The 18,692-nt window shown below is 39.1% G+C and overlaps 1 protein-coding gene across 2 annotated transcripts in view; it reads left to right on the forward strand.

The window, feature by feature from the left end:
• The window catches only part of LOC139950379 (5'-3' exoribonuclease 1-like), a 44,581-nt gene that overhangs the window by 11,927 nt on the left and 13,962 nt on the right, over positions 1-18,692 (forward strand). For both annotated transcript variants that reach the window (XM_071949007.1, XM_071949008.1), the window contains exons 20-26: positions 363-437; positions 1,169-1,457; positions 1,729-1,844; positions 2,330-2,485; positions 2,780-2,987; positions 3,509-3,568; positions 4,614-4,746. In XM_071949007.1, the coding sequence (XP_071805108.1) occupies positions 363-437; positions 1,169-1,457; positions 1,729-1,844; positions 2,330-2,485; positions 2,780-2,987; positions 3,509-3,568; positions 4,614-4,746 (1,037 nt within the window). The remainder of the gene's footprint in view (positions 1-362; positions 438-1,168; positions 1,458-1,728; positions 1,845-2,329; positions 2,486-2,779; positions 2,988-3,508; positions 3,569-4,613; positions 4,747-18,692) is intronic.

The following is an 18,692-nucleotide window of genomic DNA, read 5'->3' on the forward strand; positions in this document are numbered from 1 at the left end:
TGGTTAAGAGCACCAAACTCAACTCTGGCGTTTCTGATCAGCTGAGTGTGTGTTTGAGTCCCAGTCGTGACACATGTCTCCTTAAGCAAGCAATTAATGATATTTGCTGCGTCCTTCAGACGGTGCATTAAGCCGTTGGTCCAGTGTGTTGTGTAATGCACATAGAAGAACCCAGTGCACTTATCATAAAGAAAAGGGGTTCCCCCCATTGTTCCTGTTTTGATTGGCAGCTTTTTGTGCCACAGTTCCTTTTAAACCATAACATGGTGCTATGTAAAGGAATTGTTACATAACTCAATCCAACTGCTATTTCATGAACAATACTTTTGAAAGGTATTCATTGAACTGCTGTTTCATGACAGGTATCACAAGAGGAAGGGAGTGAAGATTGGGCCAACCTATGTTATTGTGTACGCATGTCCACTCATGGGAAGAAGGTAAGAACTTTATTTACTTGTTGATCATTTCACAAACTTAATTTTCTTATTTACTTATTGACCTTGTCACAAACTGAATTTTCTTATTTACTTATTGACCATTCCACAAACTGAACTTAATTATTTACTTATTGACCGTGTCACAAACTTAATGTATTTAGTTACTTATTGACCATTTCACAAACTTAATTCTGTTATTTACTTATTGACCATGTCATAAACTGAACTTATTCATTTACTTATTGACTATGTCACAGACTGAATATATATATTTATACTTATTGACCATGTCACAGACTGAATTTTCTCATTTACTTATTGACCATGTGTCAAACTGAGCTTATCTATTTACTTATTGACCGTGTCACAAACTTAATGTATTTAGTTTCTTATTGACCATGTCACAGACTGATTTTATTTAGTTACTTATTGACCTTGTCACAAGCTGAATTTATTTACTTAATGACCATGTCACAAACTGGATTTATTTATTTACTTATTGACCATGTCACAAACTGAACTATTTACTTATTGACCATGTCTCAAACTCAACTTACTTGTTGACCATCATGACCATGTCACAAGCTGATTTTATTTATTTACTTATTGACCATGTCACAAACTGAACTATTTACTTATTGACCATGTCTCAAACTCAACTTACTTGTTGACCATCATGACCATGTCACAAGCTGATTTTATTTATTTACTTATTGACCACTTATTTACAGATACATCAGTGGAGTGAATGGAATCATTACCTTAGAGAAACAGTGGGCCCTTCGCCCGGTACCCTTCGCCTATCAGATGCTGGTTAAGGACATAACGGTGCACGACTCCACCTTCCAGCAGTTCAAAACACTAGACGAGGTCTACCCGACAAACTCCCAGTGCTTCATGCTGGGCTCGCCTAACTACGGTTGCCAGGGCAACGTCATGGAGATAGAGAACGGCAGAGTGCGAGTCGTGTTGACCGTCCCCGTAGAACCCAACTTGAGTCACGTGAAGAACTCACAGGACGTAAGTTTAAGTCAAGTTTTGTTTCTGGCAACTGGGCTCAATTTCATGGAGCTGCTTATAAAGCAGAAAATATTGCTGAACAATTTTCTATTGAGCAGAAATGAGCAGGATACCAGTTACAAATCGTACATGTTACATGGTATTTTGACTGGTAATCTTACTCTGGTAAGCATTATTTTGTGGTGCTTAGCTCCTTTTTGTGGATAAGCAAAAGATGATACATTAGCACCATAAAACAAGACATATAACCCTTTCCTTTTACCCTCTTCAGCGTCATGAAGTGCACTACCTTCCAGCCTATGTTTTAGGCCAGCGCCTTGGTCTGACATCATTGATCATATCCCGGTTGTCGGGAACCATCTTCGTTGGCCGAGGATCCAGACACAGGTAAGCTCACTCTTATCGAACGGCTACCGGGGAATCTCGGTAGTCTAGTTGGTAAAACACTGCTCTCGAACTGCAAGGGTCGGTGGGTTTAAATCCCACCGAGTAATATGCCTGATATAAATTTTCACAGGACTTGGGGAAAGTACTGAGTAAACAGTGCTAACACACATCGGTGTATGGGTAAAAACCAAAATTAATAGTCTTTATCCCCGTTGCAAATTTAACATCTATTATTTATTGCTGCCAATAAGCTCTCCATTGCTCGTTACCAAGTATATTGGTAAAAACAAAAATAAATAAGCTCTCCATTGCTCATTACCAAGTAAGTTTTTATGCTAGCAAATATTTTGAGTTATAACCAATAGTGTCCACTGCCTTTAAGAAGGGACGTGTTCATGCCCCTCATACTTTAGTGAATAATTTTCCTGGTATAATTTAGTTAATCAAAAATTTACATTAGTGATTATTTCTTTTTAATTTTCCAGTTCCTCAGTGGGTCCATCTAAGAATTTCAACATCGGTTTGAATTTGAAGTTCAACAAGACGAGTCAGGAGATCCAGGGCTACTCCAAGAAGGACGAAGCTGGGACCTGGCTCTACTCCACTAAAGTCATCGACGTCATCAAGGATTATATGGCCAAGTAAGTCTGAAGGCCCGGTCACACAGGCCCGATAACTAGAGCGAAAGCATGAACCATAAAAATGCATGCTCTAGATTGGTTGAATTGCTCCAGGCAGAATACGCCCACTCTTATTCAACCAATCGAGGGCGTGCATTTTTATTGTTGTCATTTTCGTTCTCGTTATCGGGGCCTGTGTGACCGGGCCTTTAATGTTGTCTAATTTTAGGTTGAATAAAGAAAAATCCACTTGAGTGGGACTTGAACCGTAGTTATTTAAAGTTTTTCCCTTATGATACTCTTGTCATTCGAAAGGTTTCCAGAAGTGTTTTCCTACCTGAGCCAACATCCTCGAGAGGACAGTTTCTTTGAGGATGACCTCTTCAAGGGAAAGTCCGGACGGATGAAGGAGCTTCAAGACTTCATCTCTGATATACCGTGTGCTAAAGCGTCTAAGGTCGCCATCGGGCTGAAGAATCTTGACGAGCCGATTGTCAAGTTGATCGAAGAGGAAGTGCAGAAGGTAATCTTCAAACATTCTGTTTTCTGATTTACTGCGATTTCAACTTAAAGGCAGTGGACACTATTGGTAATTACTCAAAATAATTATCGGCATAAAACCTCACTTGGTAAGGAGTAATTGGGAGAGGTTGATGGTATAAAACATTGTGAGAAACGGCTCCCTCTGAAGTAAGAGGAAGAAGTAATTTTCCATGAATTTGATTTCGAGACCTCAAGTTTAGAATTTGAGGTCTCGAAATCAAGCATCTGAAAGCACACAACTTTGTGTGACAAGGGTGTTTTTTTCTTTCACAGTTATCTCGCAACTCCGACGACCAATCAAGCTCAAATTTTCACAGGTTTTTTATTTTATGCATATGTTGAGATACACCAAGTGGAAAGACTGGTCTTAGACAATTACCAATAGTGTCCACTGTCTTTAAATATATTCACCACTCGTGAATACTTTGCGTAATCTAGTGGAAGTGAATATTGTAGTAACACTGTGTGATGACACTTTATTCTTTGTCTTTCTTTCTACAGAGTTTAAGACAGAAAGTCCGGAAACAGAAGATGGCTGTCCGACCTCATCTCCTCTATAGGGTAAGATTCTATCATCGTTTAATACCAGGGCCCAATTTCATAGAGCTGTTAAGCACAAAAATTTGCTTAGCATGAAATTTCTTCCTTGATAAAAAAACGGGATTACCAACTCAAATTTCCATTGGTTGAATGTTGCTTCTTACATGTATGCAGCTGTTGTTTGCTTGTCCTGAATGTCATCTGGAAATTTGGCTGGCATTCCTGTTTTTATGAAGGGAGAAATTTCATGCTATGCAAATTTTTGTGCTTATCAGCTCTATGAAATTGGGCCCAGGTTTCTAAGTGCTGAATCAAAGTGTCAATATTTTGGCTTCTGTGCGTGCGTACTCCGCGTTACTTTGCATACTACACTTACAAGGCTACCGCAGAAATTCGGCGCTTGCACGTAAGCAGGGAATCATGATCATAAGCGCAGAATTCGGCGGTTAGCGGAGCCATAAAATTGGGCCCAGTTGGTTGATTTTTATTTTTCAAATTTGCTTTCATAATAACATTTGAAATTGTGGAGATATTTGTCTGAGTAAACTCACAGGCAGTGACACAATTATGCCTCATGAATTTTTGATCAAATAGAAGAAAGATAATGTTTGGGTGTCATGGCTGAGCGTATACGAGGACTGAACTCAAGCTCTGGTGTTTCTGATTAGCAGAGTTTGGGTTCGAGTCCCGGTCGTGACACTTGTGCAAGACACTTAACCATTTGCTTCTTTCCACCCAGGGGTAAATGGGTACCTGTGAGGACAGAGATGGTTCTTGTGATTGTTTAGCTTAGTGCGCTACATATTTGGCGGCACAGGCTGTTTACTCCCCTGGGAGCTGAGATGGTTTAAGGAATGATTTAAGGCCCAGTGACCAGGGGTAATAATGTTGAAGCACCACTGCGTGACGGACCTGCGCACTATATAAGAAGCCACGATTATTTATTATTTATTATTATTATTATTAAAAACTGCTCCTGATGAGTACCAACAGTGATAAACGCTGGTCTGCTTTTAGTACGTGACTCACGTAATGATGACTCTTCTTGTTTGTGTTTACATGACAGCCCCTTCATTACCTAGGCAACCTAATACCAGACCCCGAGGCTGAGCATGAGTTGTTTGACCGGGTAATCAACGTCAGGGAAGGGTTCAGCGTCCCTCTTGGTCTACGCGGTGTGATCATTGGAATACAACCAGGTAATGTACTGAGTTTCAATCAAAGTGGGCAAAAATATGTTGGACACTTTCGGTACAGAATTTTTTTTTTCCACAGATTTACGAATAACTTACAGGGTTTACAGAAGGTAATGGTGAAAGACATCTCCTGAAATATTATTCCATGAAATGTTTTACTTTTTGAGAAAACATTGAAACAATATCAATTCTCGATATCGTGAATTACAGATTTATTTTAAACACATGTCATGACACAGCGAAACGTGCATAAACAAGGGTGGGTTTTCTCTTTATTTTCTCCCCACTCCGATGACCAATTGAGCCTAAATTTTCACAGGTTTGTTACAGTATTTTATATATAAGTTGTGGTACACAAAGTGTGGGCCTTGGACAATACTGTTTACCGAAAGTGTCCAATGGGGACACTATTGGTAATTACTCAAAATAGTTTTTAGCATAAAAACTTACTTGAGAACGAGCAATGGGGCGCTGTTGATAGTACAAAACATTGTGAGAAACAGCTCCCTCTGAAGTACATGTAACGTAGGTTTTTTTTTAAGAAGTAATTTCTCTCTAGAATATTTGATTTGATTTCGAGACCTCAGCTGAGGTCTCGAAATCAAGCATCTGAAGTTTTTTTTTTTTTTTTTTCCATTATTCTCTCACAACTTCAACGACCAATTGAGTTCAAATTTTTACAGGTTTGTTATTTTATGCATATGCTGAGATATACCAAGTGAGAAGACTGGTCTTTGTCATAACCAATAGGTGTCCAGTGCCTTTACATGTAAATTGGGCCAATGGTTTCTAACATTACATCAACTAAAGACAAAGTAAAATCTTTGGTTTTTTGAACCGTTTGGTTGTTTTATTCCTATATCATTATAGATGTGCACAATCAAATTAACATTTTACCAGCACTAAAACAAAATTGAAAGAAGGGCCAGTCTCAGTGATGCTTGGGGTCTAGACTGCTGAAAATATACTCAATTTCAGGGTGGCCTTTGATGGCCCCAGAAAAAAAATTCTCCACTCGTTTTGTTAGCTTTAAAACTTTTTTGCGATTTAAAACAGTCATATTGTCAGAGTAAATGCTTGTTAGGGTGTCGTTGAAGAGCAGATAAGAGCACCGAACTCAAGCTCTTGTTATTCTGTTCAGCAGAGTGAGGGTTGCACAAAGCTGTATACTCCCCAGGGAGCCGAGATGGTTTAAAGCCATTGGACCCTTTCGGTACAGAAAAAAAAAAAAAAAGTTCACAGATTTACAAATAACTTACAGGGTTTACCGAAGGTAGTGGTGAAAGACTTCTCTTGAAATATTATTCCATGAAATGCTTTACTTTTTTGAGAAAACAGTAAAACGATATCAATTCTTGATATCGAGAATAACGGATATTAAACACATGTCATGACACGGCGAAACGTGCGGATACAAGGGTGGGTTTTCCCAATATTTTCTCCCGACTCCGATGACCGATTGAGCCTAAATTTTCACAGGTTTGTTATTTTATATATAAGTTGTGATACACAAAGTGTGGGTCTTGGACAATACTGTTTACCAAAAGTGTATAATGGCTTTAAGGAATGATTAAGGCCCAGTGATCAGCGGTAATAGTGTGAAGCGCTTTGGGACGCCCTTCGGGTGTGAAAAGCGTTACATAAAAACTGGCTAATGTTTTTCTCAGGCATGTGATTTCTTAGTATTTGTCCTTTGCAAAGTAAATATTTACACATAGTGTTACCGAAAAGTGAATACACATTCTGTTCGCCCTTTTTCCAAAAGTGTCTGTTATGATGCAACTCGTAAAACCAAGCTAGATATCATTGTTAGAAGTTAAATTGGAATCAAGTACGCCTTGTAAAAGCCCAAGAAAACATGGTCACTAGCTTTAAAGGCAATGGACACTATTGGTAATTACTCAAAATAATTATCAGCATAAAACCTCACTTGGCAACAAGTAATGGGAAGAGGTTGATAGTATGAAACATTGTGAGAAACGGGTCCCTCTGAAGTGGTGTAGTTTTCGAGAAAGAAGTAATTTTCCACGAATTGTTATTTGTTATTTTGTGCATATACATGTATGTTGAGAAACACCAAGTGAGAAGACTGGTCTTTGACAATTACCAAAGGTGTCCAGTGTCTTTGAAAAGATTAAATTGAAATCAGCCCTACTCTAAAAGCAATTGCTTTAATGAAACAAATAATGGAGAAGTCACGGGTAGTTCATGAAAATAATGCACAGTTTCAAAAGTACTAAATTAGGTAGTTAGTTTGGGAGGGGGTAGGCATTCTGTGTCAGAGTTTAGTTTGTACGCATGTGCGAACTCAGGCCAAAAGTATTAAGTGGCGTCAACAAAATACGTCCAAATTTTCACAGGCGTTGTTATTTTATATATATAATGTGGTTGATCACACAAAACATGCACTGTTCAAAAGTTAAGTGTCAGGTTTTTTAGGGGAAAATAGTATGAGGCCTGAACAACTACAATAAGTTTATATAACCTGCAGGATTTTCTGTTGAACCTAAAACTGAAACTGCAGCACTCACTTGTACAGTATGTTGTGCAGTTGCTTCCTGTCTTGTTGATCCACTAAATGGTGTCCACACGGCTGTCATTAGTGGCGTCCACACGGTTAACATTGCGCTGACGTCCACCACAAACAATCTTCTTGACTTGTGTCTGAAAGCGTTCGTAGGTGAAGCAGTAGATAAAGGGATTGACACACAGATTCAGCACCAGGATGGCATTAGTTGTGGGATTGACAAAGTTATCGCTCAATCCAAGATTGAACAGCAAGTAGCTGGTACAAGATGGTGTCCAACAGATGGCAAAGAATACTGCCACCACAAGTAGGGTCAGGGTAACATTTTTATTGGCTTTATTCAACATGTTTCTTGCATCTTGGTTGTTGTCGCCGACCCTGGCCTGTGACCGCTTGCGGATTACCAAGATAATCTGGGTGTAGGAAATCATGAGGATGACCAACGGGACGAAGAGCAGCGAACTTGTGACGATAAACAAACCCACAATTAGCTGGACTGTACGGTTCGGCCAGCCGATATCACACCCATCTTCGGTTTTAAATGATATGAGACTCAAATGAAGAGTTGGTATGAGGCTGCACAGCCAGGTTGCAGCCATGATCATCTTCAGTCGCCGGCTTGTGAAAATCTGGCGGTGTCTGACTGGTTGACAAGTTGCGTAGTATCGCTCTACAGATATAGCGACTAAGTTGTAGGTAGAAACAGTGTAGAAAGTAAACGACCACCACTCCGACCACCAGATTTTACAATACAGCGTGCCAAAGATGTTATCCGGTACTTGACTTGGTGATATTATCAGAAAAAGGCTGAGTAAGAAGAAAACAGAGCCAAGAAAATCCATGAAAGATTGATGGATGATGAACTTTTTGGTTGTGGAGTTGAAGACTCTTCGATATCGCAGCATGACCAGACAGACAAATGCATTGCCGATCAGTCCGAGTAAACCAATAATGATGTTCACATAGAAAGCAGCGTAGTTGAAATTATCCTCTGGCAGAGATGTAGAAACGGTCGACAGCTCCATTTCAGTCTCTCAGTGTTTGCTTTACCTTGCTTACTGTCTACAGTTTTTTAGTCAATTGCCGACAGTCAGTTCTCGCTGAACAGTTTTTATGATTTTTCGTTTCTTTTTTTCTTTTGTGTAAATTTTTAGAGAGTTTTTTTTTTACGAGTATATTTTAGAAATTCTTTGTGATCTTATCATTATTTGTTATGCCCCGTGGCTAAGCTGAAGGGGCAGGTAGTGTTTGCACTATTGTTTCTAAAACAGCAATGTACTTTTTTGATCAATGCATTTTCCATAACTGGCTCCTGTGGGTAACATGTAATTTTTCAGGGAGGTTTTTATTTGACGAGTGTATTTTACAAATCTTTTGTGATCTTATTTTTTTTGTTTCTGAAAACAGCGATGCACTTTTTAGATCGATGCTTTTCCCATAGTTGCTTCTGTGGGTAGCATGTACAATGCATTTCTATTCTTCCTTGCTGCACAAAAAAACCATTCAGCAATCCCACTGGAGGAGACTTGTTCATAGTTTGTGATGTTTGTGATTGGATATTTATGGCGTGTATCAAATCTCAAGGGAAACTGACTTTGTAAAGTACAAGAGCTTAATGTTTGGTAAAGTACAAGAGCTTAATGTTCACATAAAAAAAGCTGCCTCATTGTTAAAGACAGTGGACACTTTTGGTAATTGTCAAAGACTAGTCTTCACAGTTGGTGTATCTAATGCAAAAAATAACAAACCTGTGCAAATTTAAGCTCAATCGATTGTCGAAGTTGCGAGATAATAATGAAAGAAAAAACACCTTGTCTCACGAAGTTGTGTGCTTTCTGATGCTTGATTTCGAGACCTCAAGTTCTAAACTTGAGGTCTCGAAATCAAATTAGTGAAAAACTACTTCTTTCTCGAAAACTACGTCACTTCAGAGGGAGCTGTTTCTCACAATGCTTTATACTATTAACCTCTCCCCATTACTCGTAATCAAGAAAGGTTTTATGTTGATATTTATTTTGAGTAGTTACCAATAGTGTCCACTGCCTTTAAGCACGGTTTGTACTTCATGCTAATGGGAATGCAATGCAAATTATATGACGTGAATTTGACGTCTCAACTCTGTTTTCAGTGCAAATTGGCAAGCGAGTCAAGCACAAGTCAACTGCTGTGAATTTGTGAGGTCTTCATTTGCTTCGCATTCACATTCTCAGGAAGTATCGAATCAGAGTTTGAGTAAGAACACATTAGATTGATGGATGATGAGCTTATTGGATGTGGAGTTAAAGGCGCTTCGATATCGCAGCATGACCAGACAGACAAATGCATTGCCGATCACTGCCGATAAGTCAGTTTTCGCTGGACAGTTTCCCTCAGGAACTGCCTCATGCTTTGTTTACACAGTTAGGTTTTTACAAAAAACATTTTTTAGCCAGCATTACTTTTAAGAGCAAATGCTTTAAAGAAACTAATATTAGATATGTCATAGAAACATTGTAAATAAAATGCCATTATAAACCTTAAAAACAAAAACAAAATGCAAAAGCTAATTTCGGTTGTTGCAGCCAATATCAAGGAGAATGTATAAATGCTGAAAATTGTGCATGGTTTACCGTTTTTCACTATTTTTCCCGGACTCACACAATACATTAAGCCCCAAATTTTGAAGGTTTGTTTTTTCATTATGGTTGATCAAACAAAACATGAACACGGTCTGCGACTTTTTTGTCAGCTTTTAAGTTAAGGGTCTTCAGGATTGTCTCTTGCACTAATAACTGAAACTGCAGCACTCACTTGAGCAGCGTGTTGTGCAGTTGCTTCCTGTCTTGTTGATCCACTAATGGTGTCCACACGGTTGTCATTAATGGTGTCCACACGGTTGCCGTTGCGCTGACGTCCACCACAAACCATCTTCTTGACTTGTTTCTGAAAGCGTTCATAGGTGAAGCAGTAGATGAATGGATTGACGCAAAGGTTTAACACCACGACGGCATTCAAAGTGGGACTGACAAAAGTTTCGTTCAATCCAAGATTGTACAACATGTAGCTGGTACTAGTTGGTGTCCAACAGATGGCAAAGAATATGGCCACCACAAGTAGAGTCAGGGTGACGTTTTTGTTGGCTCTAGTCAACATTTTTCTTGCATCTTGGTTGTTGTCGTCGACCCTGGCCTGTGACCGCTTGCGGAGCACCAAGATGATTCTGGTGTAGGAAAATATAATGATGACCAACGGTAAGACAATAGTCATACTGTAGATGATAAACAAACCCACGACTACCTGGACGGTACGGCTTAGCCAGTCGACGTCACACCCATCTTCGGTTTTATATGATATGAAAATCAAATGAAGAGCTGGTACGAAGCCACACAGCCAGGTTGCAGCCATGATCATCTTCAGTCGCCGGCCTGAGAAAATTACACGGTGTATGAGTGGCTTACATGTTGCGTAGTATCTCTCTGTTGATATAGCGACTAAGTTGTAGGTAGAAACAACATAGATACTATACTGCAACCACTCTGACCACCAGAGTTTACAGTACAGCGAGCCCAAGATGTTATCCGATACTTGACTTGGTGGTGATATTATCAGAAAAAGGCTGAGTAAGAAGAAAACAGACCCAAGAAAATCCAAAACAGATTGATGGATGATGAGCTTATTGGTTGTGGAGTTGAAGACTCTACGATATCGCAGCATGACCAGACAGACAAATGCATTGCCGATCAGTCCCAGTGAACCAATAATGATGTTCACATAGAACGCAGCCGTGGTTGAATTTTCCATTGGCTGAGATGTTGACACAGTAGACATCTCCATTTTGTGTAGAGTGTCAAGTCTCTCAGTGTTGCTCAGTGTCCAGAGTTTTAGTCAAAACTGCGCTCAGGTATTTCTCGCTGAACATTTCCCCCTTATCCTGTTACCTTTTCGCCTTTTGTATCCTAATTCCTTGTCACCATAATGAGAGTGGGAGTAGTTTATTGAATGCAATCGCAGAAAAGCAAGATGTATCCCTTGCTTTGCGGACCAGTCGTCTGATTAAACTTCTGAAAATCTTTTCCCTGCCATCGTAGTCTAATTTGCAAGAGAGTTTTCCATTCTGCTCAACTGCCCTATTTTTTGTATCTCTTTTTCAAAGTTATTTCTTTGAACATTAGTGGTGGGAAAATGCAGAATCCTTTCTTACTTGATGAAATTAGGTTGTTGGTTTTTTTTATATTTAATAATGCAAATCGAATCGAGTATTTAAGAAACTATTGTTCGGAGGAAATGTAAAGGGACTTCTCCGTTTGAAATTCTATGTACATCTTCCATTTCTACATGTATGTCGAGTTAAAGCACATTTATCAAATTAAAAAGCAGTACCTTTGTTATCAATGTAATTAAATTTTCTTTAGTTTGTTGAGTCCTCAAAAAATCTTGCAAATCTCTATGTGTAGAAGACTTTTGGGGTTTTTTAGGGGGGGGGGAGGTAGTGCTTTCTGCTCATGCTCATACCACCCATGCCTCAGATTGATGATACCCAAGCCTACATCCATATGGACTGTAAAGGGGGTTCCCTGTTTCAGCCCTAGGAGTAGGTGGCAACAGCCTCTGGAACAAAATAATTCTAGCCCACACCTTGAAGTGGCCTTCAGGCCTTGTGTGTCTGGCGATTTGCATAAAAAATAAAAAATAGTTTTTTTTTTTTGGTTTTTTTTTTGAGCAAATGCTTTTCAAGCATTTATTTCGCCAGGTTTGTACAGTGTTACTGCAAACGGAGTACGCACTGTAATGGTCTGCTTCTAAAAAGACCCATCAAGATATTTGAGAAACTATTGTTCGTTGGAAACATGGGTGGAAATTTCAATGGGAAATTCTATTCCATTTACGTGTCGAGGTGGGGCACACTGATCAGATTTAAAAGCGACATCATTGTTAGAAATTAAATTTGATATATGTATGACTTGTAAAGGCCCCAGAAAATGTTGCGACTCACTTTGTTTGCAAAATTTGGTTTAAAGTTTTGTTGTAAGAGCAAATGCCAAATAACAAAACTAATATAAGCGATTTCATACTGTAGTGTAAATATAATGCTTCGTATATATCATAAACCTTGGATTATTCGAGTTGGTCTATGAAAAGCGTTTGAAACCGTTTGTTATGAAATGCATGATTAGAAAGATCTTGTTTTAAAAGTGTAATATAATGATCCACACAACTTGCCTTCGAAATTGCATGGTTTTCATTTTACTTTGTCAACTAACACGGTCGGCGGTTTTGTGGACTCCGCAAAATGGCGTGCCGTGTTAGTTCACAACATATGAGGAAAACCATGCAATTTCGAAGCCTAGTTGTGTTGATCATTATATTACACTTTCAAAACATCTTTCTAACGGTATACATTTTATAACAAACGGTTTCAAATGCTTTTCATTGTTCATAGACCAACTTGACCAATCCAAGGCAATGTGTCTCATAAAAAAAAATTAAAAAAACGCAAAAGCTGATTGAGGAGAATATGCGGAAAAATTGTGCACGGTTTTCACTATTTCTTCCTGAAACACACAATACATTAAGCTCCAAATTTCACAGGTTTGTTATTTCATTATGGTTGATCAAACAAAACATGTACACGGTCTGCGACTTTTTTGCCAGCAGCTCTAACTAAGTTAAGGAACTGCAGGATTGTTTCTTGAACTAATAACTGAGACTGCAGCACTCATTTGTAGTTGTACAGGGTGTTGTGCAGTTGCTTCCTGTCTTGTTGATCCACTAATGGTGTCCACACGGTTGTCATTGCGCCGACGTCCACCACAAACCATCTTCTTGACTTGTTTCTGAAAGCGTTCATAGGTGAAGCAGTAGATGAATGGATTGACGCAAAGGTTTAACACCACGATGGCATTCAAAGTGGGACTGACAAAAGTTTCGTTCAATCCAAGATTGTACAACATGTAGCTGGTACTAATTGGCGTCCAACAGATGGCAAAGAATATGGCCACCACAAGTAGAGTCAGGGTGACGTTTTTGTTGGCTCTTGTCAGCATGTTTCTTGCATCTTGGTTGTTGTCGCCTACCCTGGCTCGAGAGCGTTTATAGAGCGCCAAGATGATTTTGATGTAGGAATATATGATGACAGCTAACGGAATGACAATAATGACGTTCTCGACTATAACTACACCCACAACAGCCTGGATTGTAGGGCTCGGCCAGACGACTTCACAAACCCCATCGATGTTGTGTGAAAAGAAGATTAAGTAAGATTGTAATAAACAGTTGGATATCCAGGCTAAGGCTACAACCATCATGAGTCGATGACTTGAGAACATGTTACGATGTCTGACGGGTTGACACGTTGCAAAGTATCGCTCTACAGATATTGCTACCAGGTTATAGGTAGAGACAGTGAAGACACTATACATGGACCACTCTGACCACCAGATTTTACAGTACAGCGAGCCTAAGATGTTATCCGGTACTTGACTTGGTGGTGATAGAACCACGCCTAGTAAAAACAGTAGAGATCCAAGAAAATCCACAACAGATTGATGGATGATGAGCTTATTGGTTGTGGAGTTGAAGACGCTTCGATAGCGCAGCATGACCAGACAGACAAATGCATTGCCGATCAGTCCGAGTGAACCAATAATGATGTTCACATAGGATGCAGCCGTGTTAGAATTGTCCGTCACCTCAGATGTAGAAATAGTAGACATCTCCATTATGTGTACAGTGTCCAGTCTCTCAGTGTTGCTCGGTGTGTACAGTCTAGTCAATTGCACTCAGTCAGTTCTCGCTGAGCAGTTTTTATGATTTCACAATGCCTTTTCCCTTTTTATAGCACCTACTTTATATATTTGTATACTTTTTTATTAAATATTAAACTTTTTGAAGTGAAAATCTTAATGTTTTTATTAAATAAAAAATTAAAACTGTTGTTCAGGCCAAGATCAATCGAAGCGCTCGTTTGAAGTTGTAAGCCGGTTCCATTATTCTTCGCAAGAAGGGCATGCTGATCAAATTAAGTGCTAACCTTTATTTATGTAAGTTAATTATCATTTGTCCTGCTCTACAAACTATTATGTCAATGTTCGTGCTCACAATTTGCTTGAAAGCTTTTCAGTATAATTTCATGTCAGACGTATTTTTAAAGTTGTTTTTTTTGTTTGTTTTTTTCAATTTTATTTAATTTACCCAGTCAGTTTCCCTTGTGGTTTATAATGATATCAATTTATTTTTTACGCAAGTTGCCAGACACAAAAGGCCTGAAGGCCACTTTAAGATGTGTGCTACAAGCAATCAACTACTTTTCCGGGGCCATTGTCAACCTACTCCTGGGGCTAAAACAGGGTTACCCCTCTTTACAGTCCATGCGGATGTAGGCTTGGGTATCCTACAGTTGCATGGTAATCAAGCCCTTGTTTCACTCAGTATGAGTTGATACACTAGACATCTTTATTTTTTGTGAAGTACAGTGTTGTGCAGTTCCTTCAGGCCTTTTTGCTTCATTAATGGCATCCACACGGTTGTCATAAATGGTGTCCCCCAGAAAATGTTGCGACTCACTTTGTTTACACAATTTGGTTTAAAGTTTTGTTTTAAGAGCAAATGCTTTAAAGAAACTAATATAAGAGATTCATACTGTAGGAAACTTGTAAATATAATGCTTCGTATGTATCATAAACCTTGGATTATTCGAGTTGGTCTATGAAAAGCGTTTGAAACTGTTTGTTATGAAATGCATGATTAGAAAGATGTTTTAAAAGTGTAATATAATGATCCACACAACTTGCCTTCGAAATTGCATGGTTTTCATTTTACTTTGCAAACTAACACGGTGGGCCAATTTGTGGACATCACAAAATGTGCCGCGTGCCGTGTTAGTTCACAACATATGAGGAAAACCATGCAATTTCGAAGCCTAGTTGTGTTGATCATTATATTACACTTTTAAAACGTATACATTTTATAACAAACGGTTTCAAATGCTTTTTATAGACCAACTTGACCAATCCAAGGCAACGTGTCCCATTAAAAGAACAAAATAAAAACCAAAAAGCTGATTGAGGAGAATAATGCTGAAAAATTGTGCACGGTTTTTCACTATTTCTTCCTGAATCACACAATACATTAAGCTCCAAATTTCACAGGTTTGTTATTTCATTATGGTTGATCAAACAAAACATGTACACAGTCTGCGACTTTTTTGCCAGCAGCTCTAAGTTAAGGAACTGCAGGATTGTCTCTTGAACTAATAACTGAGACTGCAGCACTCATTTGTAGTTGTACAGGGTGTTGTGCCGGTGCTTCCTGTCTTGTTGATCCACTAATGGTGTCCACACGGTTGTCATTGCGCCGACGTCCACCACAAACCATCTTCTTGACTTGTTTCTGAAAGCGTTCATAGGTGAAGCAGTAGATGAATGGATTGACGCAAAGGTTTAACACCACGATGGCATTCAAAGTGGGACTGACAAAAGTTTCGTTCAATCCAAGATTGTACAACATGTAGCTGGTACTAATTGGCGTCCAACAGATGGCAAAGAATATGGCCACCACAAGTAGAGTCAGGGTGACGTTTTTGTTGGCTCTTGTCAGCATGTTTCTTGCATCTTGGTTGTTGTCGCCTACCCTGGCTCGAGAGCGTTTATAGAGCGCCAAGATGATCTTGATGTAGGAATATATGATGACAGCTAACGGAATGACAATAATGACGTTCCCGACTATAACTACACCCACAACAGCCTGGATTGTAGGGCTCGGCCAGATGACTTCACAAACCCCATCGATGTTGTGTGAAATGAAGATTAAGTGAGATTGTAAAAAACAGTTGGATATCCAGGCTAAGGCTACAACCATCATGAGTCGATGACTTGAGAACATGTTACGATGTCTGACGGGTTGACACGTTGCAAAGTATCGCTCTACAGATATTGCTACCAGGTTATAGGTAGAGACAGTGAAGACACTATACATGGACCACTCTGACCACCAGATTTTACAGTACAGCGAGCCTAAGATGTTATCCGGTACTTGACTTGGTGGTGATATAACCACGCCTAGTAAGAACAGTAGAGATCCAAGAAAATCCACAACAGATTGATGGATGATGAGCTTATTGGTTGTGGAGTTGAAGACGCTTTGATAGCGCAGCATGACCAGACAGACAAATGCATTGCCGATCAGTCCGAGTGAACCAATAATGATGTTCACATAGAATGCAGCCGTGTTAGAATTGTCCGTCACCTCAGATGTAGAAATAGTAGACATCTCCATTATGTGTACAGTGTCCAGTCTCTCAGTGTTGCTCAGTGTGTACAGTCTAGTCAATTGCACTCAGTCAGTTCTCGCTGAGCAGTTTTTATGATTTCACAATGCCTTTTCCCTTTTTATAGCACCTACTTTATATATTTGTATACTTTTTTATTAAATATTAAACTTTTTGAAGTGAAAATCTTAATGTTTTTATTAAATAAAATATTAAAACTGTTGTTCGGGCCAAGATCAATCGAAGCGTTCGTTTGAAGTTGTAAGCAGGTTCCATTATTCTTCGCAAGAAGGGCATGCTGATCAAATTAAGTGCTAACCTTTATTTATGTAAGTTAATTATCATTTGTCCTGCTCTACAAACTATTATGTCAATGTTCGTGCTCACAATTTGCTTGAAAGCTTTTCGGTATAATTTCATGTCAGACGTGTTTTTCAATATTTTTTTTTTTTTTTTTGTCTTATTATTTAATTTACCCAGTCAGTTTCCCTTGTGGTTTATATTGATATCAATTTATTTTTTTACGCAAGTTGCCAGACACAAAAGGCCTGAAGGCCACTTTAAGATGTGTGCTACAAGCAATCAACCACTTTTCCGGGGCCGTTGTCAACCTACTCCTGGGGCTAAAACAGGGTTACCCCTCTTTACAGTCCATGCGAATGTAGGCTTGGGTATCCTACAGTTGCATGGTAATCAAGCCCTTTTTTCACTCAGTATGAGTTGATACACTAGACATCTTTATTTTTTGTGAAGTACAGTGTTGTGCAGTTCCTTCAGGCCTTGTTGCTTCATTAATGGCATCCACACGGTTGTCATAAATGGTGTCCCCCAGAAAATGTTGCGACTCACTTTGTTTACACAATTTGGTTTAAAGTTTTGTTTTAAGAGCAAATGCTTTAAAGAAACTAATATAAGAGATTCATACTGTAGGAAACTTGTAAATATAATGCTGCGTATGTATCATAAACCTTGGATTATTCGAGTTGGTCTATGAAAAGCGTTTGAAACTGTTTGTTATGAAATGCATGATTAGAAAGATGTTTTAAAAGTGTAATATAATGATCCACACAACTTGCCTTCGAAATTGCATGGTTTTCATTTTACTTTGCAAACTAACACGGTCGGCCATTTTGTGGACTTCACAAAATGTGCCGCGTGCCGTGTTAGTTCACAACATATGAGGAAAACCATGCAATTTCGAAGCCTAGTTGTGTTGATCATTATATTACACTTTTAAAACGTATACATTTTATAACAAACGGTTTCAAATGCTTTTTATAGACCAACTTGACCAATCCAAGGCAACGTGTCCCATTAAAAGAACAAAATAAAAACCAAAAAGCTGATTGAGGAGAATAATGCTGAAAAATTGTGCACGGTTTTTCACTATTTCTTCCTGAATCACACAATACATTAAGCTCCAAATTTCACAGGTTTGTTATTTCATTATGGTTGATCAAACAAAACATGTACACGGTCTGCGACTTTTTTGCCAGCAGCTCTAAGTTAAGGAACTGCAGGATTGTCTCTTGAACTAATAACTGAGACTGCAGCACTCATTTGTAGTTGTACAGGGTGTTGTGCAGGTGCTTCCTGTCTTGTTGATCCACTAATGGTGTCCACACGGTTGTCATTGCGCCGACGTCCACCACACACCATCTTCTTGACTTGTTTCTGAAAGCGTTCATAGGTGAAGCAGTAGATGAATGGATTGACGCAAAGGTTTAACACCACGACGGCATTCAAAGTGGGACTGACAAAAGTTTTGTTCAATCCAAGATTGTACAACATGTAGCTGGTACTAATTGGCGTCCAACAGATGGCAAAGAATATGGCCACCACAAGTAGAGTCAGGGTGACGTTTTTGTTGGCTCTTGTCAACATTTTTCTTGCATCTTGGTTGTTGTCGCCTACCCTGGCTCGAGAGCGTTTATAGAGCGCCAAGATGATCTTGATGTAGGAATATATGATGACAGCTAACGGAATGACAATAAGGACGTTCCCGACTATAACTACACCCACAACAGCCTGGATTGTAGGGCTCGGCCAGATGACTTCACAAACCCCATCGATGTTGTGTGAAATGAAGATTAAGTAAGATTGTAAAAAACAGTTGGATATCCAGGCTAAGGCTACAACCATCATGAGTCGATGACTTGAGAACATGTTACGATGTCT

The sequence above is a fragment of the Asterias amurensis genome, chromosome 18 (genome assembly GCF_032118995.1).
Source record: "Asterias amurensis chromosome 18, ASM3211899v1".
Classification (NCBI taxonomy): Eukaryota; Metazoa; Echinodermata; class Asteroidea; order Forcipulatida; family Asteriidae; genus Asterias; species Asterias amurensis.